Genomic DNA, 23,372 nt, shown 5'->3' with positions numbered 1-23,372 from the left:
AGCCAGAGGTGCAAGGAGGTGCTCTCTTTTAATGCTCCTGATTCATCGGCCAAGGAGGCAGCTGACTTGGGTTTGCAGTCACTGTAGCTGGATAGAATGTCCCAGAATAACCCTCACTGTACTTCTTTCCAGTTACAACCCCACAGCTGTTTCCAGCTGTTGGCCGTGTGTGCGTTGCCCTGTCCATCTCCTTTTTGGCTTGTATTTTGCCCACAAATACTAGTGTGCAGGAGCCTTTTCTCCTTAAATGCCTCAGTGCCTCCTCCTGTGTTTCAGCTTGCTGTTGGGTGACACCTTCAAGTGCAGAGGGCTTGTGTCCCCTACTTGGTTTCTTCCTGATCTTTCCATGGTTGTAATTGCACCTCTGCCACAAATACCTGTCCCTGTGTAGGGCTCAGAGGTACCCTGCAGTCACGGGTTGCCCAGGTTAACCCAGAGAGCCCAGTGCCCATCTCTCCTGTGCGCTTCATGCTTCTGGGCTGTGTTCCTTTGCTTTCGACCCAATGGAAGAGGAATGAAATTGTGAGCAGCAGACGTGTGCCTGTAACTTCCTGCTCTTCTGTCCTCTCCTCAGGTGTTTAACAAAGTCATGGAAGCAGCAGTGACCCTGCAGAACAGTGGGAAGCTGGGATTTGCCTTTGTGGTGCTGAGCCCCGGCACAGGCACTGCAGCCAGCCCTCTGCCTGGCGTGCCCCTGGTCGTGCCCAGCATGGTGAGTAGCACAAGGGCTTCACCCGGCCTGTGTCAGGCTGCCCAGGAGAGAGTTTTGGGGGAAAATAGGGGGAATGAGCACACAACCCCCGTCCAAAACCAGGCAGCAGAGACGGGGCTGTGAGCGATTGCTGCAGAGGCAGAGGAGGTGCATCGAGCACAATCCTAATGGAGCCCCTGACTGGCCTTGGCCGCCACTGGCTCTGCTGTCCTACAGCAACCAGCAGTGGGAGGCATGATGGTTGCGGGAGCTCTTTGGAGCTGAGTGCTGAGCTCTCTGGTTGTGCCATCACTGGAGCATCACTCCATCCCAGTTGTCATCCTGCCTGGGTGTCTTAGAGCTGGAGCAGTGTTCCTGCCTTGGTGCCCTTTTGCAATGGGAAGAGGAAGCAAAGGGCCAAGTGGCTTCCACCTTCCTCAGTGCTTGTCCGCCTGAGGGATGACACGCTGATGTCCTCTCCTGCAAGCTGCTGCCAGGAGCTGCTGGCCCTGCTGGAAGTGCAGGCCCTTTGGTGCTCTTGCAGAACAGCTGGTGAAAGAGCTTTGGTTTGTTGTGCCTGGCTCTGGCTAGCAGAGGGTAAACCCTGTCAGCAGAATAGCTGTGCTCATGCTGAGCAGAGGGCAGCCTTGCGAGGCCTCTGAAGGACATACTGCATCTTGGTGTAGGAGACTTGGGCGTTTGGGTACAAGAAAGCTGGAGGTGGGAATGTCTGATGTTTCCTTATGTATGAGAAGCTGTCTTGTGTCCTCAGCGTGTCTGTCGTGTGAGCCATCCCTCCACTGAGTCCTCTTTGGTACACAACCTCCCTCCCTCTTCTGTGCCCTGCAGGGTTACATTGAACCTGGCAAGCAGCAAGTGCTGAAAGTCTATTACCTGCCAGGAGTGCCTGGAGTCTTCTGCAGGGCTTTCCAGATCCAAGTGGGTCACCTGGAGCCAGCAAAAATCTGCCTGAAAGGAGAAGGGACCTTTCCCAGGATCCACTTGGACCTGCCCAGGAACATCAAAGGTGAGCACTGCCTGTCTGCTCACCAGGAAGGTCACCTGGCTTTCCCCCATGCCATATGCCCATAGGGCAGCTCATGGGCACCTGCGCCAGGCCTGGAGGTTTCAGGGCTGTCAGGCAAACTCAGCCCTCTGGTTGCTTCCTTGGTCTCTGGCAGACGAGCCCGTGTGGCTTTGTCGCAGGAACCATCCTGCACAGCTTGCCAGCGTATGGCAGAGGTCTGGGAGGACGAAGGCTGGGCAGAAAAGCACAGGGAAGCTGCAAGAGAGGCTGGCAGGGATTTTGACAGGGTTGGGTTTGCATCACGTTGTGGGGCTGAGATGCTCCTGTGTGGCGAGAAAGACGTCTGGGGGTGAGAAGCAGCAGGATCGCCTTTCCCTCCATTGCTGGAGCAGTTTGTGTCTGCGTGTTGGGGGAATGGGGCTTCCCGTCTTCCATGGGATTTGTGCTGCCCCACTGCTATTGGTGGTGTTCTGTGCTTTCAGGCAACGCCAAATATGAGAAGATCCTCCAAAAGGCCCAAGAAAAGCTGGACAAAGGCAGCCAGAGAGACGAGGCCATTGCTCTGGGGGAGGCTGTGGCAGCCGAGCCCCACATGGATGACTCGGGCACCATGGTGAGTAGAGCTGCTGCCCTGTCCCACACGTGCCACCCTCCTGCGTGTCACTGGAGCCCCTGCGCCCCACGGCCCTGTGCCCAGGGCTCTGCTGGCACTGGGTGCCTCCCTGCACAGCCCTGGCCACGGACTGTGTCAGCTCAGCGTGCCCCATGGGCTGCCCACCTCTGGGAGTTGTCCCTCCTGGAGATGCACCAGCTCCTGACTACCCCAGGAGATGCTAAGGGCTGTGCTCAAGCAGTTGGGTTTATGGTGCTCTGAAGGACATTCAGGTCGGTGCTGGGGGTTTTGTTGCTCACTGGCCAAGCCCTGCCAGCTTTACAGCGTGTAAAGCAGCAGCCTGAATGCACCCTGAGGCTGTGCTGTGTTCTGGATCTCCGAGAGGCTCCAGCTCTCTCATGGTTCCCTTTCCAGGAGAGCTTTTGTCCAAGCTGCTTTGGCACTAACTGGGGGCAGGGACATACTTGGAGCTTTGGAAGGTTTCTGGCTTGTCTGTCCATGTGTCCAGATCAGCTTTGATAACTGGGCAGGGAGAGACACTGGAGTTCATTTCTTTGGAGCTATGATCCTGCCTGAGAGAGCAGGAAGTGTCCCAGACACTGAGCAGTGAGACAGAATGACTCCATCGCCTCTCTCAACAAGAGCAGGGTGGGATCCTCCACCTGAGACAAGCTTGTGCCTTGGGAAGGACCTTTGCTAAGCAGCCCCTGTCTTTACTTTCCTCAGTGGGATGCTCAGCTGCAGATGCAGATGGAGGAGATGCTGATGGAGGAACATGCCGTGGAGCAGCAGAAAGCTCTCAGCTCCCATCCCCCGGAGGACACTGCCTTTCACCAGCGTGTACATCGGAGGCTTCTCAAGTTAGTAGGGAGTCCTGTATCCTGTGTGCAGGGGCCCCGAGGGTAACAGCCAGCAGTGCAGGCCTGCTCCTGAGAGCTCCTTGTGTCTCAGAGCTGGGAACAGCTGCGGACTTCAGAAGGGGCCTGATGCTGAGAGCTATGATGTGCTCCCTGTGGGCAGCTCGGTGTCCTCGCTTGCACAGTGCTCCCCTGAGCTCTGGAGGTGCTCCCCTCCCCACAGTTGCTGGGTTCTGTTCTCAGAGCTGAGGGGTGCAGACGAGCAAGCCCTTGCAGACAGCACAGGCACCACCCCTGCTGACCAGCTCTGAAAGGGGCATCTCAAAGCCGGCGTCTTTGTGCCAAGAAACAGACCCCACTATGCAGGAAGAGCAGGGAATGGTCCAGATCCCTTATGCACTTTTCCAAGTGGGATTGCCTGCCAAAAGACCTCTGCAAGGAAATGCTATGACAAGGTCCTGAAGCAGTTTCAGGCTTGGGCTGGACACCAGCTTAGCAGTTTGATTGAGATCAGTGGAGATGCAGTGGACTTCTCTGCAATGGCTTTTTGCAGCATAGGAACTGTGTCCAGTACCCACTTTAAAGTCACTCGAAGATCCCATTGGTGGCTGATAAATCCTAGGCCCTGCACTCCCCATGACTTAGCCAAGTGTTATTACTGGGTACTCAGGCCTTGGGTTTCCTGGGCTTGGCTTGAGCTTTCAGAGCAGTGAATACAGAATTATCCACTCCATTTGCTTCTCCAGCCCACGCCATGCTGGGGTTTACAGAGTTTCCTTACTCCTCCTTTCAGAGCTGAGCTGCCCGAATACATCCTGGACCTTGGCTATGTCGTTCCCGGTGACATCCACACACACATGGTGAAGATCACCAACACCGGGCACTTCCCCGCATCTTTCCGTGTCGATGGATATGTCCTGTATAACACAGGTAACCTGTGGTGGAGAGGCTTCACAGGGGCTTGAAGGAGCTATCTCTGACACATCAGCTGAAGCCATTGGTCACGGGGAGATTTGAGTACTTCCTTGGACAGCTTTTTCCTCCTTAGTACCCCCGTGCTGGGTGCCCTGTTCAAGAGCCTGACTTCTGGCGAGCAGTGCCCAGAGACCTGCTCTGCCTGTGGCTGCCCTAAAATCTGATTGCAGGGGCCAGAAGGGCTGATCACCTTGATCGCCTCTCAGCATCTTCTGCTCTTGGCTCCCGTGAGCATCATCCCAGTTTCTTTGTGCACTCTGAGGGTTTATGTTGCAAACAGATGGACCCTCTGTGGTTCAGAAGTGCTTTGTTTAGAGTTCATAGTGCCAGAGCACTTCTGCTCAGCCTTTATTGACCGGCCTGTGGGATCCTCTGCTCTATGGAAACAGGCTTCCCAAAGAGGCCTTGAGGTAAGGCTGCAGCTCCAGCACATGGTGACTGCTGTCTTTGCGGGGTGGCCAGTCGTCTCTTCTAAGCCGCTGTCCAGGGAACACCCCAGCATTTAGTATCTTAGGTGGCAATTCTCCTTTGGAGAGGTCTATGCATCCTTCCCTGAGATGCTTGATGAAGGAATTGCTGGAGTTCCTCAAGCAATGTGATTTCTTTTTACTATGTAACCCCTGGATTCTGGTTGTGAAAGTCCTTTTGCTTTGGGCAGTGCCAGAGGGAGAAGAGCAGCTTCTCTGGAGATGCAAAGGGGTCTTTCCCAGAGCTGCCAGCCAGGACACCCCTGTGGCCTTACCGTGCTTCTGAGCCATTTCCTGTTGCTTGCATATCTCAGCTGCTTTATTTTGCTGTGTTCAGGCTTCAGTGTGTGCCTGGAGTGTGTGAAGCACCTGCCCTCCTGTGAGAGCAAGACATTTGAAGTGTGCTTCGACCCACAAAGTGCCAACGTGCCCCTGGGAAAAGTGGATGTGCTCCTGCCCATCAAGGTACTCCAGCTTCTGGGGCAGGCAGCAGGTTTGGCACAGCAGTGAGTATCGGGTGGGCTCTCAACCGGATGCTCTGTCCTTCTCTAGGTCAGAGGAGGCCCCACATTCCAGGTCCGCCTCCGTGCCATGGTGGCTGAGCCGTCCCTCTGCGTGTCCAGGGACAGGCTGGAGTTCTCTGCTGTCCAGTGTGGGCAGTGCCAGGAAGAAACCATCCAGCTCCACAACACGTTCCAGGTCCCCTGTAAATGGTCCATCAGCATGACTGATCCTGTTCAGGAGGTAAAGCACAGACAACGTGTAACACACAACTTCTCGGTTGGGTTCTCTTTGCCTTTCTTGCCTTTTGTGCCCCTCTGGCTGCCTGAGCACTTGGGCTGCAGCTCGCTTGAGGAAGCTTTTGAGGGTACAGAGCAAGGCTGGTTCACCTGGGCCTGTTCACTAGCTGATGCTTCACTTCTCTGCCGTCTTCACCCATTCCTCCTTCTCTGAGGACACTGCCTCCTCATCTGCCTGCCCTGCCAGCATGTTTGCCCTCCAGTTCTAGGCAGTGGTGGCCACGTCTGGGTGGGATGAAGGTGCTTCCTGCACCGTGCCAGCATCTCGGAGCACTGCAGGAACCGAAGGTCTGTCCTCACAGACCAAGGAGACCTCACGCCACTGGTTTCTGTGCGCAGGTGGACAAACATCTGCCAGGGAGCGAGCACCAGAAGCTGCTGGAGGAGATGAAGTCTGTGCCCTGTGGCTTTGAGGTGCTGCCCTCAGCTGGAAGCCTCGCTCCAGGACAGCAGTGCCACGTCCAAGTCCGTTTTTCACCCACGGAAGAGGTGAGATTGGTGGGTGTCATGCCAGGATGTCTGGCAGGGCAGTGTGGTAAGGGGAGGCCAGCCCAGGAAGCTGGGGATGAGCTCTGCCTCCACGTGGAGCTTCCTGCGCCTCAGTTTCCCCTGCACGTTCCCACGCAGTTCGGGAGTCAGCTTAAATGATGGAGCATTCCCAAAGGCAGTTTGCATGTGGCCACCGTGACTTGGAAACTGGTAGCGTGTGACAGGATGGACACAAGTGCTTCCATGCCTGGGGACAGTCCCAGGGATCTCAATTGCTCGTGGAGATTTCAGCGTCTCGTGTCTGGCTTTGACCAGAGGCAAGCACTGAGCAGAGAAGATGATCCTTATTTGTGTCCAGTGAGAGCTCAGGTGTCTCTTGCACACAGCTGATGTTTGCCTGGTGCTGCAGTGCCAGGACTGTGTCTGAGAAAGCAGACCTTTCTCATGAGCGTTGCGCTCCCCCGTGCCCAGGTGAAAACCTCTGAGAGCCCATTTTAGATCCACCTGGGAGCCAACTGTCCAGTTATGCTCCACAGCAGGACTCGCTGCAGTTCCTGAGAGCCATGCAGATGCTGTAGCCCCTGCTCTAAGTAAATACCTGTTTTGGGTTCAGCTTGGAGGTGCTGACAAGACCCCTGACCCTGGGCGATTGTTGACTTGGAGGTGCTGTCAGCTGGGGCTTCACGGAGGAGCTTTCTGTGCTGCTTCTTTGCAGAAGTGCTACCGGGGCGAGCTGCAGATCCAGATTTGCCAGAGCAGCCAACGCCTGCAGGTGCCGGTCTTGGGATGTGGTCTGGAGCCACGGCTGGAGTCCATCCCTGCAGAGCTGGAGCTGGGACCGCTGCTGCCCCAGAGCCATGGGGAAGAGGGGACAGTGGTGGTGAAGAAGCCCTGTGAGGTTTACTCAGTGCAGTTTGAGCAGCAGCACCTTGCTGAGGAGCAGGTGAGGGGGAAGGTCTGTGCACACTCTGTAGATTCCCAGCGCTCCAGCATGGCCAGGCTTGTGCAGGGAGACGGGGGCAGTGCGCAGGGCAAAGCCTGGTGGCCTTCCAGGGTTAGCCAGCTCTGCTGGCAGGCTGCAGAGGGACTTGGATAATCCCTGCCCCTGGGGGGAAGGAATGTGGGAGGGGATAGCTTGGCTGGGGGGCCTGCTCACATGGTGAAGGTCAAGAAACTCATCCTGCCTATGGTTTCTCTTCCTTCTGTGCACAGCCCCTACAGACACCGAAAAATGACAACAGCCCCAACAGCTTGTTGCTGCCTCCGTGTGCCCCGGGAGAGAAGCTGACTGATGAGGCCCAAGGAAGGGGCATAAAAATGAAGGTGAGATGAAATCTAAAGGCTAAAACTCCAGGTGGCAACCGGCATGGTTTTCTCATTTCCTCCTCTCTTCCCCAGCCTCCCATGGTTTGGGTTTCTGCCACGAGAGTGGCAGAAAGCCTTTTCTCCTTCTTTCCTTTGGCTTGATATCAATCCCTACCGCCTCAGGTTGACGTTGTGGATCCACCAGGAAAGGTGGTGAAGCTGGGAAACGTCTGCATTGGACAGACGGTGAAGAAGATGGTCACCGTAGCCAACAAGAGTGCAGCCCCTCTCACCTTTAAGCTGAGGGTCACGTCCACCGTGCCAGAGTTGCAGGAAGCTGGGGTAAGGCCCGTTCCTTCTCTGCAGAGCACTTTGGTGTGCCTGCAGGGAGCGCTGAGCTGCTGTGGGTGGGAGCTAGCCCTGGCTGCCTGTGCCTGCCCTGTCCTCCCTGCTGGCACTGCTCTGGCAGCAGATGCCTGCAGTGCGAATGCTTCAGCTGAGCTGGGTGCCAGGACTCCCCGAGAGCCAGAAGTGAGAAGGCGGCACAATTCCTCTAGCCTGTTTTAGACACATCCATCAGGATGCAGCCATGTGTTTTAGATCTGGAAAGGTGAGGGAGGTGAATCTTGAAAGAGGGAGAGTTGCAGCTCTGTTGGAACGTATGTGAAAGCTTTAGAAGACAGAGTTGACCTCGCCGTGACCAGGTGGACACATGGTAGAAAACACCTTTGGTATTCCCTAGGAATGCCTAGGAGGGAATGAGTGGGACTGGGGCAGTGCTGGTGGGGACAGAAGAGGAATTGGAAGCCTCTTCCCTGAGTGTGGTGAGGGAGGCTCCACAGCTTGCTTGCCAGATGAAATAGTCTCCACTCGTTTCTTCGGGTAGGTTCTGTGCTTGAAGCCCAGCAAGGATCTAAAGCTGAAGGGCAGAGGAGACACCTGCAAAGTGGAGGTGACCTTCTCCCCGAAGCGCCGCATGCAGCCGTTCAGCGGGGAAGTGCTGCTGGAGTGCCGCGGGCTGGTGCGCTCCCTCTGTGTGGTGCGTGGCTCCTGCCAGGGCAGCCTCGTGAACCTGGACCAGGACCATCTCAGCTTTGGAGCCGTGGTGCAGCAGAGCTACACGTGCCGGCGCGTTGTCATGCGGAACGCGGGCGACACAAGAGTCAGGTAAAGCAGCAGGTCCTGCCCAGCCTGAAGCCTTATTGCCAGGTGGATCAGCGTCAGGCCTGAGATGTGGTGGGAAAGCCCACAAGAGACTTGCAGCCTCACACTGAGGCTTACACTGCCTTCACAGCTCCCCGTGGCTAATCCTTCTTTCCTGTCCTTGTGCTTTCCTCGGCAAGGTTTATGTGGGACGCGGAGAGCTTCAAGCCAGACTTTTCCATCAGCCCCACAAAGGGTTACATCAGCCCAGGGATGGATGTCCCCTTGGTTGTGACCTTCCGCCCCTCGAAGCTGAGCCAGGCTGTCCAGTACAAGGGGCTGCGGTGCTTCATCCAGGGCAGTGAGGCGCTGCGGCTTACGCTGGCAGGATCCTGCGTGGAGGCCCCTGGCCCCAAAGAGGTAACGCAGCAGGGACAGGATGGGCCCCTGGACCCCAGCATCTGCACCACATCTCTCCCAGGGCAGGAACTGAAGGACACTTGTGAGCACAGACTCGCTGGTGCTGGGGTATCCCAGAGAGAAACTGCTGGGCAGGATTGCCAGAATTCCTGAGCCCTGTCATTGCCTTTCTCCCCTGTTCAAGGTGCTGCTCCTCCAGTGAGCAGCTCAGCTGTCCTGGCTCTGCACTGCAGCACCCATGCCATGTATCCCAGCACTGCACCTGCAGCCACACTTCTCCCCCCTGCTGGGCCAGGGGAGGGCATTCAGCAGTAGGAAGGGGCAAGGCATCTGCATCCAGCCCCTGGGATGGGGCAGCCTGGGAGCTGTTGGCTCTTGCTCCCAGAGAGAGCGTGGAGCTCCTCTTCCTCCTGCCCATGAAGGAAGGGGCTGTGTGGCTGCAGATCTTGTCCTTGCACAGGAGTTTCCTTTCAGGACTCCCCGTTTCACCCAGCATGCGAAAGGCTTGTTCTGCTCCCTTCTTCAAGAGCAACCAGCTTGATTTACTCCAAAAGCTATGGCCAAAGCGTAATTTTTGCATGTGACAAGGAAAAGCTGCTCCCTGTGCTCCAGGTCCTGGTGCAGAGCCAGCGTGAGAAGAGTGGGAAGGGTTGTGGGTACGACCCAGCAGCCTCTGTGCTCCTCTGTTACAGACGCTGACTTTCATCTGCAATGTGCGTGAGAGGCAGAGCCAGACCATCCTCCTGTCCAACCCGAGCAGCGAGGCCTGGACCCTGCAGCCCATCATTGAGGGGAAATACTGGAAAGGGCCTGAATTGATCCATCTGGAGGCCAGGCAAAAAGAAAAGGTCTACCAGGTCACCTACAGACCCCTAACCATGAGCTCTGAGAACAAGAAGCACCAGGTACGTGAGCTGTGCCAGCGTGTGCTGACCCTCGTGGCATGACCCTTGTAGCTCACCCTGCTTTGGGCAGGAGGTTGGCCGAGATGACCTTCAGAGGTCCTGTCCAAGCTGAAGGTGTCCTGTGCCCTCTGTTGGAAGCTGGGTTTTGTGGTGGCTGGGGGCCAGGCACGGGCAAAGGGCAGATGGGAACTCGGGCCTGACCGCCAAACGTGTTGGAGCAGCTGACCTAAAGAGCCAGGCTTTCTGAAGGCCAAGAAATGAAGTTTGTTCTGCGCAGCTCCTGGTGGCTGCTTGTGGCAGCCCAGGGGGCTCAGAGACCCCCACGCTCAGCGCACGGCTGCACAGGCTCTCCGTGCCCTGGGCACAACCACTTGTGCCTGTCCTTGTGCAGCTTGCAGGGAGCAAGAAGGGCAAAGCTGCCCTGCAGTTTCTCAGTGCCCTCCTGGCCGTGAACAGGCAAGTGGGAAACGAGAGAGATCTCTTGACAGTCATGCAGGAGCTGTGGGAGGAGCCCTTCCTTCAGGTCTCAGGCTGGGCACATGGGGGTGACTGGCCCCTCTGCAATGTTTTCTGTGCCACAAGCTCATAAATCCAAGGGGTCAGTTCAGAAGGGCTCTGGGGTGCTGGAGCTGCCGGGTCCTTGTCCCGCTCCAGCTGACCTTACAGTAGGCCAGAAATGAGGTCAGAGATTTCTGGTCTCCGTCTCCAGGGTGCTCAGCAGATCTGTGCCCTTAGGGTTGCACGTGCTCAGCATGTCTTTAACGTAGAGCCTGCGTGAGGAGTCTTGCAGCTTTCAGCTGCTGTGGAGGCAGAGGAGATGGCAGAGGCAGGTGTCTGGGATCCACTGGCACCAAGAATGAGCATGGATATGAGCTTTCCATGGCCCACGGCTGGTGGGCCCCTGTTGTGCCAGCTTAGAGGCTGGTGTCTGGGCAGTGCTGTTGGGGCTAAGGCCAGCAGGACTGAGGCAATGGAGCTCATCAGGGATGGGCACCCCCTGCCCAGGGCTGTCCCTGCATGAGCACAGGCTGGCAGGGATGTGCCCAGGTGAGTGTGGCCAGTAAGGGAGTGTTGGGATGTGCAGAGCAGCTCTGCTGCAGGGCCCGTGTCTCCTTGCTTTGCCCAGAGATGCTGCCTCTGTGTCCTGTAGCTGTGCCATGTCCTGTGGGCCATGCACCCACTCACAACCAGCTCTGAGCAGGTGCGATGCTGGTGCCTCCTGCACGGGACAGGGCTGCAGGCAGAGCTCTGCCAGCTGGGCGTGCTGGAAGTTGCTGCAGTGAGAGCCTGAGGCCTGGGGCTGGCCAGGGGTGCTCCAGAGCCGACTTGTCCTATTCGTTGTCTGTAGGGCTCCATCTTCTTCCCCCTGCCGGACGGGACAGGCTTACGCTACCACCTGGAAGGAACTGCTGAAGCCCCCAGGTGTTCAGGGGCCATTTCCCGGCAGGTTCCATGCAGGAAGTGCCACACGGAGCTCATCCCTGTGTCCAACTGGCTGCACAGACCACAGAGGTGAGTCCAGCCCAGGAAGTCTGGAAGTGCCTGGAAGCTCCTTCCTGAAAGCTTGTCCCTCTCCTTGGCCGTGTGTGGCCATACCCATGTTCTGCCTGTGCAGAGGCACCCTGGAGGGCTTTCCTCCAAGGGGGATGAGAGCTGGTGCCCTGTGCCTGAGGCACTGAGGGTGAGAGGGGCTGTATTGTACCCCCACACGATGGGTATCCTATGGGAGTCCTTCGTGTTGACCTTCACTGTGTCCTTCTCACCCACAGGTTCCTGGTGATTATTGACATGCTCAAACCAGAGAACCTGGAAAGCAGTTCTGTGCTGCAGGGGTGTTCCTATATGGACGTGCCAAGCTCTGTGAAGAAGGACTACCAGCTCACCTTCCTCTCCTACAAAGAAGGAGTCTTCAGGGCAAAGGTAAGTGAGGACACTGGTCTGCAGGGCCCTTCAAGGAGCTGTTGGCTCACCGAGAAGCTACATGCCTCTTCATACCTCCACGTGCACAGGTCCTATGAAATACCGCACGTGCTTTCTGTGGTCTTGTGCTCTTCCTCGGTGGGTGCTCACAGCCATTCCTGGAAGCAGGGCGCTGAGCTCAGGGGGCTGTTTTGGGTCTGTTTTCATGTGTGGAATGAGCAGCCCTTCCCTTTCTGTCTGATTTAGGTGACCTTCCTCAATGAGACAACCGGAGAGTACTTGTTCCACATGGTGACTTTCAAGGCAGTGGCTTCAGGACCCATGGGCACTGTTCAAATGAGCACCGCTGTTCGGCAGAGAGTGTCCTCCAGCGTCAAGGTGGACAACCCTCTGCCTGTCCCGGTGACGTTTGACATCAACTGCAAAGTGCCCGACGTCAGCGTTCCCCAGCACTTTACTGTCCCTGCACAGTCGAAGGTAGGGGCAAAGCTCCTCCGGCTCCCTCTGCTCTCCCTGCTCCTGGCTGCAGGGGATGCTCTTGAAGGGTGATGCCTGAAAGGAGCCATGTGGGGCTTCCTTCCGTGGTGGCAGCTCCCTGCCGATGATCTAGAGAGGGAGCAGTGTGCGAGAATATCCCCAGTGGGCATCATCCTGCGCTGGTGGAGCCTGCCCTGCTGCCCCCTGGAACACACTGCAAGTGGGCCTCACGTGGCAGGTCCTTGTGCCACGTGCCCCTCATTTAGTGTGGTGCTTCCAGCTGTGAGTGGCTGCAGGACAAGCCTCAGCCCATGGCCAGGTTGTCTGCAGCCTGGATTTACAGGAAGTGGTGTGTGCCCTGGGGGAGCACAGGGGTTTTTTTATGGTGGGAAGCTTCTGGCATCGTGCTGGAGGGCTCTGAGCTGTTGGGATCTGTCCCTAAGTGAACCATCCCCCAGAAGGAGCAAGGCTGTGCCCGAGAGAGGGGAGTCAGAGGGGGGAAAGCAGCCCAGCCTTCTGGCACTGCCTGAGCACAGCAGGGACCAGCTGCCCCTTGTCAGGCACACGTGTTCCCTGCCTCTGCCTGACAAAGTGGCTTTTTCCTTCCTTCCTCCCAGGCGGATCTTGTCTTGGAGTATCAGCCCCTGCAAACGGGTGAGAGCAGCGGGCAGCTGGTGCTCCAGAGCAGCGACTTGGGCTCTCTGTTTTACACGCTGCAGCTGAAAGCCACCTGGAGCAGGCCAGAGAAGCCCGTGTATTTCCGCACCAGGCTGGGCTCCCGTCAGACCATCACCACCAAAATACGGCATTTTGCCCAGCAGAAGACCGAGTACCTCGTACAGGTGAGCGCGGCTGCCGGGGCTCTGGCTGGGAGGCAGCTCCTCTGGCCAGCACCAGCCCTCTCCACCAAGGGCTCTAAGTGCCTCTGGCTTGGCGTGGCAGAGCCAGGGTGGCCATGTGAGCCCAGGGGTCTTCCCACTGGTGTGGGCTTGTCACCAGCTGCACTGTCCTCCCTTGTGGGCCCATGTCTGCTGCCCTGGTTGGAGCTGCTTTTGCAGGTGCCACGGTGCCTGGGCTTGCTTCCCCCTTGCAGCCCAGGTCTGGCAGTCAGGCGTCTTGGGGCTTGGGTGCAGGGTTGTCCCTGCTGGGCACGTTTGCACAGTTCTCGTGCCCATTCCCCGCAGGCACTCACCAGGAGTGTGGTGTGGGTGGGCCAGGCCAGGGCCAGGGGACCATCGTGTTCTTCCCGATGTGCTGGCTCTGCTGTTGTGACCCACCCCCCATGGTCTCTTGTCTCCCCTGCACAGACCGACTGTGCCGACTTCCAGACGGCAAAATCCATCAGTGCGGCACCTGCCAGTGCTGGGGGCTCGGACCTGAGCGTGGAAGTGACCTTTGAGCCCTGCCACCTGGGCGAAGCCAAGGCCACGCTGCAGCTCAGCTCTGCATTGGGCGGGCAGTACTGCATCCCACTCATCGGCCTTGCGCTGCCCCCTGAAGCCCAGGGCCCCTTCCTCATCCCAGCCGGCGGCACCACCTCCATCTCCTTCAGGAACGTCTTCCGGAAGGCCACGGCGTTCCAATACGCAGTGAAGCACCCGGACTTCACCGTCAGGGCCCCCGAGGTGCTGCGCGCCAAGAGCAGCACCACCATCACCGTATCCTTCGCGGGCGGCCCGGCTCCTGTCACCAGCAGGCTGGTGGTCTCCTGCCCTGGGGGCTCCTGGATCTACCACCTCCGGGGCCTGCCCTCCCCCCGCAAGTGAGCAGCTGCCCCCAGCCCTTCCTGCCACGTTCGTGCTCTCTGGAGCAAATAAATGTCATTTAACATCCTCCCACACGACGTCCTTGTCTCTAAATGGGAGAGACGTGAATTTGCTGGATGGACACCCGGTGGACAAGGAATTGGCTGGATGACTGCACGCAGAGAGCTGCGGTCAGTGGCTCTATGTCCAACTGGAGACCAGTGAGGAATGGTGTCTCTCAGGGGTCGGTGTTGGGGCAGACCCTGTTCAACATCTTTGTCGGTGACACAGGCAGTGGGATCGAGCACCCTCAGCAAGTTTGCTGACGACACCGAGCTGTGTGGTGCAGTCAGCGTGCTGGAGGGAAGGGATGGCATCCAGAGGGACCTGGACATGCTGGAGAGGTGACCAACCTCCTGAAGTTCAGCAAAGCCGAGTGCAGCTCCTGCCCCTGGGTCAGGGCAATCCCAAGCACAGCTACAGGCTGCACGGAGAAGTGATTCAGAGCAGCCCGAGGAGAAGGGCCTGGGGGTCAGAACATGAGCTGGCTTCAGCATGGGCTTGAGCCCAGAAACCCCCTGTGTCCTGGGCTGTATCACCACCAGCATGACCAGGTCAAGGGAGGTGATCCTGCTCCTCCACTCTGCTCTCATGAGACCCGCACTTGGAGCACTGGGTAGAGTTCTGGTGTCCTCACCAGAAGGACGTAGAGCTGTTGGAGCAAATCCAGAGGAGGGCTGCGAGGATGCTAAGGGGGATGGAGCAGCTGCTGTACAAAGACAGGCTGAGAAAGTTGGGGCTGTTCAGCCTGGAGAAGGGAAGGCTGCATGGAGATCTCATAGCAGCCTTCCAGTATCTGAAGGGGGCCTACAAGGATGCTGGGGAGGGACTCTTGATCAGGGCCGGTAGCAATAGGACAAGGGGTGATGGGCTTAAAGTGAAACAGAGGTAGTTCAGGTTAGCTAGAAGGAAGAAATTGTTCCCTGTGTGGGTGGTGAGGCACTGGCACAGGTTGCCCAAAGCAGTGGTGAATGTTCCATCTGTGCCAGTGTTCAAGGCCAGGTTGGACGTGGTTTGAGCACCATGATCTTGTGTGAGGTGTCCCTGCCTGTGGCAGGGTGTTGGAACTAGATGATCTTTAGGTCCTTTCCAATCCAAACAGTTCTATGATTCTGTTATTCTCTAAGATTCTTTGGGAAAGCATGGTTAAGACTTCAGGTGGTTCCCCTTAAAGGTAAAAAGTGGAGAATGAAGACCTTAGGCCCACTGTAGGAGAGGATCTGGCTCGAGACCATCTTAAGAACCTGAACGTGCACAAGTCCATGGGACCTGATGAAATCTGTCTGCAGGTCCTGAAGGAGCTGGCAAATGAAGCTGCTAAGCCACTGTCCATCATATTTGAACAATCATGGCAGTCAGGTGAAGCTCCCGATGACTGTAAAAAGGGAAATACAAGCCCCATTTTCAAGAAGGGGAAAATGGATGACCCAGGGAATTACAGAGCAGTCAGTGTCACCTCTGTGCCTGGCAAAATCTGGGAGCAGATTCTCTTGGAAGGCATGCTAGGGCACATGAAAAACAACCAGGTGCTTGGTGACAGCCAGAAGGGCTTCACTAGGGGGAAATCCTGTCTGATCAATAGGGTGGCCTTCTATGATGGGGCTACAGAACGAATGGACAGCGTTAGAGCAGTTGATGTCACCGACCTGGACTTGTGCAAAGCGTTCAACACTGTCCCACACGACATCCTTGTCTCTAAATTGGAGAGACATCAATTTGATAGGTGGAGCACTCGGTGGGTAAAGAACTGGCTGGATGGGCGCACACAAAGAGTTGTGGTCAATGGCTCAGTGTCCAGCTGGAGACCAGTAATGAGTGGTGTTCCTCAGGGATCGGTGTTGGGACCGGTCTTGTTGGACAGCTTTGTCGCTGACATGGACAGTGGGATTGAGTGCGGCCTCAGCAAGTTTGCCGATGACACCAAGCTGTGTGGTTCGGCTGATCCACCAGAGGGAAGGAATGCCATCCAGAGGGACCTTGACACACTTGTGAGGTGGGCTGATGCCAACCCCATGAAGTTTAACCATGCCAAGTGCAAGTCTCCAGGTGTTGCCACAGAGTACAGCTGAAAAAACCTCACTCAGTTGACTGAGAGCTTCAGTCTCTGTTCTCTCCTAAGCCTGGTTTTGATAACACAGGAGCAAATGCTGGTGAGCTGAGGGATGACATCTTCAAGTTGTTTGAACCCACTGAGCACCATGACATTGCAGGAAGCTTTTGACTTCGAGTGCTGTCAGTAGCTGGAAATAGGCGTAGGAGCTCTCTTAGCAAAGCAGTTTGGGTGACAAAGTGCATGTTAGGAACTAATGTGTATACTGTAGAAATACTTCGGATTTTTATGACCTTCTTTCTGTCCTTCCCTTCCGTATAGTTGCAGAGGTTTGCTAAGAACCTGAACTTGGAGGCCCATTGTTTTGGGGCAGCCCTGGCTGTGAAACCTGAGTTTCACCTTGTGGAACTTCATGTTTGGACAAGGCTGTCTGGATTAAGGCTCTTGATTCCCCTCAGCAGGCTTAACTGCAACCAGGCATTTGAAGGCTTCTGGGCTTTTCATTTGTTGGCAAGGCTTTCTCAAACCTCTTAGGAATAGGAGAGAGCAATGAGTCCATTTCATGATGGAAAAGGGGAAAAAATAATAATTTCTTCCGTGTTGTGTTTATTACTTGGCCTTTATTTTCCTGAGAATTTCACTAGCAATGGGTGGAAGTTCCAGAGAGGGGAGTTAATAATCAAGATCCTGTAGAGCTTTGAATTCTGTTAGGACATGGGTGGTACACATTGTGTTCTCCTCTTCTGTGCCCGGCACAGTTGGTGTGTGTCTCCTACTGGGCCCCAGAGTGAAAAGTGGTACCACTGGAACGTTCCTGGTGCTTGCAAAGAGGCTGCTGACACGAGTTTGTACTGCTGTCTTCTGCTTGTCCTGGGGGTGACACAGACAGTGCTCCTGCCAGTACAGGTGAGAGGGAAAACAATCAATCAATGAATTAAACAGTTAAATCCATCCAACCTCTCTGAGCCGAGTTAGTTGTGCCAAGGTAAAGGGGCTTGTCCCAGTGCATCTGGGGTTGGAGAGAAATAACCTATTTCAGCATAGAAATACAACTGTAAGGCTAGAATAGGTATTTATAAGGATGTTACTGCTGGAACAGCATGGCTGGCCCACTGCTGCTGAGGGAGAGACAGGCAGGAGTTGGGCCTGGCCTTAAAACTGGTAACAAAGGCTAAGGTGTGACTGAATTAGCTACCCCTGACATTGCATAGGAGCCTGCTCTCTGTTTCCCCTTTCCTTCCGCCAGGAAGAGCTTACACATTTAGAGCAATGTACATTTGGGTTTGGTTTGGTTTTGTAAGAGCCACTCAGCAGGTGCTGATGTAAACTACACCTTTGCAGGTTCTTCCTGAGATTAAACAATGAGCCAATGTGCTCCTGATAGCACAGGCTTTCCCCTTCACTGCTGTGTTGTGTAAGATGAAGCAGTGAAGCACACCCAGTGGGAGAACGGGTATTGAATTTACTTTGGAGAATGGGCTGTGTAATTCCCAGGAAGAGGATATGAGGGATTGTGAGAGGATGACTCCTGTGATAAACACATAAATGTATTGGCTTCCGCAAATCATGGGTGTTGATGTGTGAACTGTGTCAAGAGTTGCTTAGAAAGAAAGAGTGTTCTCTGACTAAAAGCATCCCTCTGATGATGTGATGGTGTCACCTGTGGTTCCTGCAAATCCAGAACATCAGATGCTCATGAGTTTGGCTGAAGGAGGCAGAGAGACTTGTGGAAAGGCCCCCATAGGCAGAGCTGGGAGGTACTGAGAGAGTTTATGCTCTGTGTGAAAGCAGTTTCCTGCAGCTGCCCAGCTGGAGCGGGCTGGCAAGAGGACAGTGGATCTCAACAGAGAAATGTCATTAGCGTTTGAAGGCTTCTGAGCTTTTCATTTGATGGCAAGGCTTTCTCAAACCTCTTAGGAATAGGAGAGAGCAATGAGTCCATTTCGTGATGGAAAAGGGAAGAAGCTGATAGACTTTTAGGGGTTTTTTAATTGTGAAAAAAATGTGTTTAAAATGTTTCTTCATGAAACTGCAAATTCTGCTTCTCGGTGCAAACTGGCATGCTTGTCCCAGGGTGCCAGGATTGTCCATGGAACAGAAGGAAGTTCTGTTTTAACCAGCTCTAGTATTGCAGAGCACGACAGGTAAGGACCTGTTTTGTTTGGCATTTCAGCTAACCACCAGTGTTCCCTCTGAGAAGCTGGAGATGCTACAATGACAAGAACTTCTTGAATGTTCCAGTTCCTACAGCAAAATGGTCAAACCTTTGATAGCTCTTCCACTTTTAGCCATAACCACTTCAGGGTTTTGCTCCCTAGAGTGGCAGTGTGCCATTTAATTCTGTCTGTAAAAGCAGTGCAGCTTTGCTTTCTCTGGTTTTTAACCTTTTGTTTAATGGGCTGTGAATTTGGCTGCCTCTGTAAAGGTTCTTTCTTCATAAATCATAACTGCTCCATAACACAGTTGGAAAAGGGAAGCGTAACTGGTATAGAGGTTCTTTAACTCCTCCTTCCATCTAACTGGCAAAATGTAAGAGGCATTATCCTTGTACCTGTACACAGTGGAAACCATTCCGTGCTTTACTTCAGCCTCCAGCTTATCATAGTGTTCTGTGCGTTTCAGAATGACCAAAAAGCAAAAGATCACATCTCCTGAATGATGATTTCTAGGATTAATGTATGACAGACTGTTCATTTGAATTGTATTTGTGGTAGCCAAGCTAACTCAGAAGGTTGTGATGTGGATTTTCTTCCTCCCCTTGTACACAGGTGCCACGCTGTATTACAGATTTACTTCTGACATGAGTAACACTGAGTGGGGTTATAAGTTTACAGTGACAGCAGGTCATCCTGGGAGGTTTTAGACAGGTAAGCACTGCTCAGGATGTGTTGGAAAGGGCTTTCCGGAGTTATTTTGCCAAGCTTTGACAGAGATGTGGTTATCCCCTTTCTTGACTTAGAATTTGCTTTCTCCAATGTTTTGGAAACAAGGTGCTTCGTTTTGTTCAAGTTGATTCTTGACCAATGTCTCTTACTTGCTGTGACTTTGTTAGAAATACCAAATCTTCAGAGATGTGGGGACAATTATAGTAATGCTATTTGCATTCAGAGTTTCATTATATCAGTAATTACACACCGAAGTAACCACTCTAAGGTGCCATAATCAGGAAAACAAATAACTGTAATTGTCTCTTTAAAATAGGTATCCATTAAACTAAGTTGGTTCTGGATCTAATTTCTAGGTATAGCATGAAAGGGTTTGTTAGCTTGTATTAGAGTTCAAATAGTTGTAATGAAATTGAGGCTGGTGGATGACTGCAATCAGCAGATGTCTACTGCATAGTGAGTGAGGACCTATAGAATAGTTGGGGTTGGAAAGGACCTGAAGATCATCTAGTTCCAACCTGCCTGCCCTGGGCAGAGCCACCTCACACTAAAACACCTATGTTTAATTTGCCTTACTTGGGCAAACTTGAATTTCGAATAGGTTTCTTTCTCATTTTGCTCTAGATGTTACCAAAGAAAAGACTTGTGACCTTGAGACGTAATCCAGACTTATCTCAGGTTTTTGGTTGGTGTTACAGTTTGGTATTTCTTGCTTGCCAGATCAGTATTGAGTATATGGAGAAGAGAGAACTGACCGTGTGAACAAATGGGTCGCTACTAAAGTAACAGCTGTTTGAATTTTGTTTGAATTTGAACCTTTTCAGTTCAGAATAAGCAAAATCATGAAAATAGCAGCATCCTACCAGCTTGCTTTAATAAAGAGAAGTGAAAAAGTATATTTGTGCTGTGATAAAAATGGACCATTTGGCTCTCTGCAACCTTGATTTGCATCCAAGTCTGAAAACCTGGCTTTGGGATTTTCATCATGGATTTATTACTTTTTCAAGTTCCCTTAGGTATTTTCATCAGCAAATGTCATCTTTGTCACGTGGACAAGAGATTTAATTGCGGAAAGGCCAAGTCTCCATTGTGCTTGTATTCTTTAATCTTTTTCTTGTGTTAATCTGATGGTCCATTCTGAAATTGAGCTTCCCCTTTTCCCTCCCCTCCAACATTTGTCATCCTATCTGTGTAGTAAGTAACATCTGGGTTAGTTGGCTTTCACTCAGGAGTAGGAAGGAGGCAGGGTTGGAATTGTTTTTCAGCTATAGCTCAGGTTTTGTCTGTGCTGTACAAGGGCATCGCCTGCTCAGTGCTGTAGTGCAGTATTTGATAGTTTCAGTCAATGGAGCTACAGCATTTTGCAAAGTGATGGATACAGTCATTTTGAAGTCCTCATTTCAGGAGGCCACTGAGTTTTACCAGAGTCATTTGGACATATTCATAGATGTGACGTTTTCTCCACTTCACTGACTCAGAATGAAATTAATTGTCCTGAAGCACTTCACTGAATTTAGATTTTAGAATAATTCTTGTGCTTCTTCCTTCATTTACTCATCAGTTAAAACTGTCTGGTTTTGTTCTCTTCAATTTGTTTGGGGTTCTGTGTTGGGTTTTTTCCTTCCCAGAAACAGGCCTAAGGTCACAGTTACTCACTATTTCATTTGAATTGCCTTTTCTCAGGGACTGTGACCTTACCTTGTTGAAGCCACTTGGGCAGCTTTTTACCCATATGGAAAACAACTTGTGTCATGACATGGCCAAGCCTGGGATTCTTCCTCCTCTTCATGGTGCACTTGCAGAACTCGTTCTTGTTACAGAAAACAGAGTTAGTGGAAGCAGTTCCTGTGTTTGTATCCCTCCTCTCCCCAGTGCCCACAATGATACATAGTTCCGTGTTAAATTAAAAGCAGTTTTCCTTTCCTTGGCAAAGTTCATCAGAGCTTTAGAACCATTCAATGCTTCAGAAACATTAAAAACTTTCTCTTGTGGAATCTGGCAGCAAATTCTAATGGAGGGGCCATACTGTTGCCCTATCCATTGTGGAGCCTTATGGAATAGTCATGACTCCTCCTTATGCACTTAAGGCAGCAGGCCCTAAAGCCACTCTATTCTGAGAGGAATGCTGGTTTAATAACTAATTTCAAGGTATTCATATGTGCTTTTTCTTGAGTTGGTTTTGCACATTACATAGGAACAGTCTGTAATGAACTGATTTCTGTGTTCACAGACTGTGTTCTAGTCAGGGAGAGTCTTATGTGTAGTTCAGGTAGCTTTGGTCCATGGGGCCTACTGTAATGATCAGCATTTTAATGTTAATTAGTAGGATGTTATCTTCACTAGAAGTGTTGCTGTTCATTGAATGCTTTCCTGCAGGAGCTTGTATCTCTACAAGAGTATTTGCTTGCCTGAAGTACTGAAGATCATCTTCATCACTGCACAGCACAGGTAATAAGCTTGCACAACCTCAGTGATGTGTGGTTTTGCAATACCTTTCTGACAAGCAGAGATAATGAATGGTTTCTGACTGCCCAGTGCAGTTGTATAAAGTAGAGATAAATGTACTTTGACTTCACAATACCATGAAAGGCTTCTGGAATACGTGAATGAACTACGATACATGGCAGTTGTTGCACTACCAGGAGAGGACCAGCAAGATGGTTATTTATTTATCTATTTCTGTTTAATTTCATACAAGGTTTTCTTTCATTTTGGATTGAGGAGAATCATGGCTTTGTTTTTTCCTTCCCTCTTTTAGGCCCTGAAAAACACTGCTGCTGTCAGCCTTGCCATTAACTATCCAAACAAACCCACAGGTTTCTGGAATGTTGAATACTGGCTCAGGCCAGAGTGCATGGGATAGAGTAGTTTGTCTATAGGACATTGGAATGAACATTTTAACTCTGTTCAGGAGAAGGAAGCTCCTTCAGCTTCAGTGTATGAGCACTCTGCAGCCTGCCTTCCTTCCTTCCTTCCACCTTGATGTAGAATATGTAATAGTAAAAGCACACTTCAATGAAAAAGCACATCTTGAAGTAACTCACTCGTTGCCTACAGTTATGCATGCCCATATTGTAGCATGTTAGAGTAAACTGAACAATCCTTTTTTTTTAACCCAGAGGAAGTAAATGGCAGAAGGTAGTTGAGAATGGAAGGCCCCTGCATTGGTATCGTCTGCTCCCAGGGAAACTTGATAGATGGAATCTGACATGGAAATGACTCAAAGTGATGCCATCAGCAGTGTCTGTTACATGTAATTGAAGTGAGACGGGCAAACCAGAATCTGGTGGTCTGATGCAGAAATGGTCCACACTTGAATCCTGTCATGTTTGCTTTTGCTTTGCAGGCTACTACCCAAGAAAAAAGACTTCAATTCTTGCTAAACTCCAGGCTGTAAAACAAATTCTGGGTGATTTGCATTGCAGTTAAAGGATTCCAGCTTCAGAGCATCCTTGTGCAAGAAGTTTGTGTCTCGTGTTCTTTGATTTGATCACCTGGATCATCTGTTCTTACCTCACCGTATCTCCAATATTGTGTTCTAACTTGTACATCATTCTAGTGTGGAGAGCAAAGTCTAGCCTCCGTTCACAAAGCAGTGGCAATATGAAGAACTGAGGAACTTGTGTGTTTCTCAAAGATCACATCTTTACAAGCAATTATTAATGAAGTTTTTTTCTTCCAGTTATTTCAATCCTAATGGCTTGGGAGGTTCTTCCTGGCAATGTTGGGAACCCAGACTCCCAGCACTCAGGGTGGGGGTTAACGATGAATCGAGTCTTACCATATAGAGCAATAACTGCATTACTCCTAGTGAGCATGGAATCAATTGCAGACCTTCTATGCTGAAATAAACTGGCTTTCTTCCTGCTCAACTCTGCTTGTTATTCCCTTTTGAAAGAATTGTAAAGAACAAAGAAGCCTTTGTGGTGCATTTTCTATACCATTAGACAGTATGGTCTTGTCAGGTATGAATTCAGAGAAATTTGTGCTCATTATTTTCTTCCTCCCTTCTTTCACATCAGGATATGAAAGAAAGGGACCCAAAAGCTTCAGTAATAACTGAATGCAGGTTGTGTAAAGGCAGTGGCTCTATCATAAAGGAATCTTCTTCCCCAAGGACCCTGCTTGTCCACAAGGGGAGCAGTGCCTAAATGTCAATGTACACAGGATGTGTACAGGAGCGCTGCTTTGGGGATGGCCTCTGAACTGATGGTCTTATCTGCTGGGGCTGGAATTGTAAGGGTGGTCCAGTCCTCCTGAGAGGCAAAGCGAATGTTGCTTCAGATCAGCTTGAATCAGAATGTGATTGTTCTGCCTGAAAGACTTAAAACTGAAGACCAAGCAGCACTGTGCTGAAAGCCATTGCCTTCAGCATCAGAGTGGCCCTCTTAGCAAATGGGAATGCCAGAATTCAGGGAAAGTGGGCCACTTATCAAAGTCTGAAAGGAGGCAGAGAGATACTGCTCTGAACACCCTCCTCAAGTATACTTAAGGTTAAAGCCCTCCTTCCTTCCCAAATGAGATCCCAATGGGAAGGGACTTA

At 52.4% G+C, this 23,372-nt stretch overlaps 3 protein-coding genes across 3 annotated transcripts; all 3 read left to right on the top strand.

The window, feature by feature from the left end:
* Positions 1–658: 658 nt before the first annotated feature.
* On the top strand, positions 659–2,941 carry LOC117436928 (hydrocephalus-inducing protein-like). The gene is made up of 4 exons (XM_034069004.1): positions 659–712; positions 1,541–1,718; positions 2,201–2,331; positions 2,840–2,941. The coding sequence occupies exons 1-4, from the start codon at positions 710–712 to the stop codon at positions 2,939–2,941; spliced, it is 414 nt and encodes a 137-aa protein (XP_033924895.1). The 5' UTR covers positions 659–709.
* Positions 2,942–4,045: 1,104 nt separating this feature from the next.
* Positions 4,046–11,208, top strand: LOC117436927 (hydrocephalus-inducing protein homolog). The gene is made up of 11 exons (XM_034069003.1): positions 4,046–4,118; positions 4,968–5,095; positions 5,183–5,374; positions 5,770–5,919; positions 6,635–6,697; positions 7,132–7,242; positions 7,408–7,566; positions 8,111–8,391; positions 8,568–8,787; positions 9,480–9,692; positions 11,041–11,208. Exons 1-11 carry the CDS (start codon positions 4,046–4,048, stop codon positions 11,206–11,208), a joined length of 1,758 nt encoding a protein of 585 aa, XP_033924894.1.
* A 718-nt stretch (positions 11,209–11,926) lies between these two features.
* LOC117436926 (hydrocephalus-inducing protein-like) lies at positions 11,927–13,855 on the top strand. Its single transcript, XM_034069002.1, has 3 exons — positions 11,927–12,089; positions 12,707–12,931; positions 13,397–13,855. The coding sequence occupies exons 1-3, from the start codon at positions 11,934–11,936 to the stop codon at positions 13,853–13,855; spliced, it is 840 nt and encodes a 279-aa protein (XP_033924893.1). The 5' UTR covers positions 11,927–11,933.
* Positions 13,856–23,372: the final 9,517 nt, after the last annotated feature.

The sequence above is a fragment of the Melopsittacus undulatus genome, chromosome 13 (genome assembly GCF_012275295.1).
Source record: "Melopsittacus undulatus isolate bMelUnd1 chromosome 13, bMelUnd1.mat.Z, whole genome shotgun sequence".
Classification (NCBI taxonomy): domain Eukaryota; kingdom Metazoa; phylum Chordata; class Aves; order Psittaciformes; family Psittaculidae; genus Melopsittacus; species Melopsittacus undulatus.
This window is presented reverse-complemented; position numbering and strand designations above follow the sequence as displayed.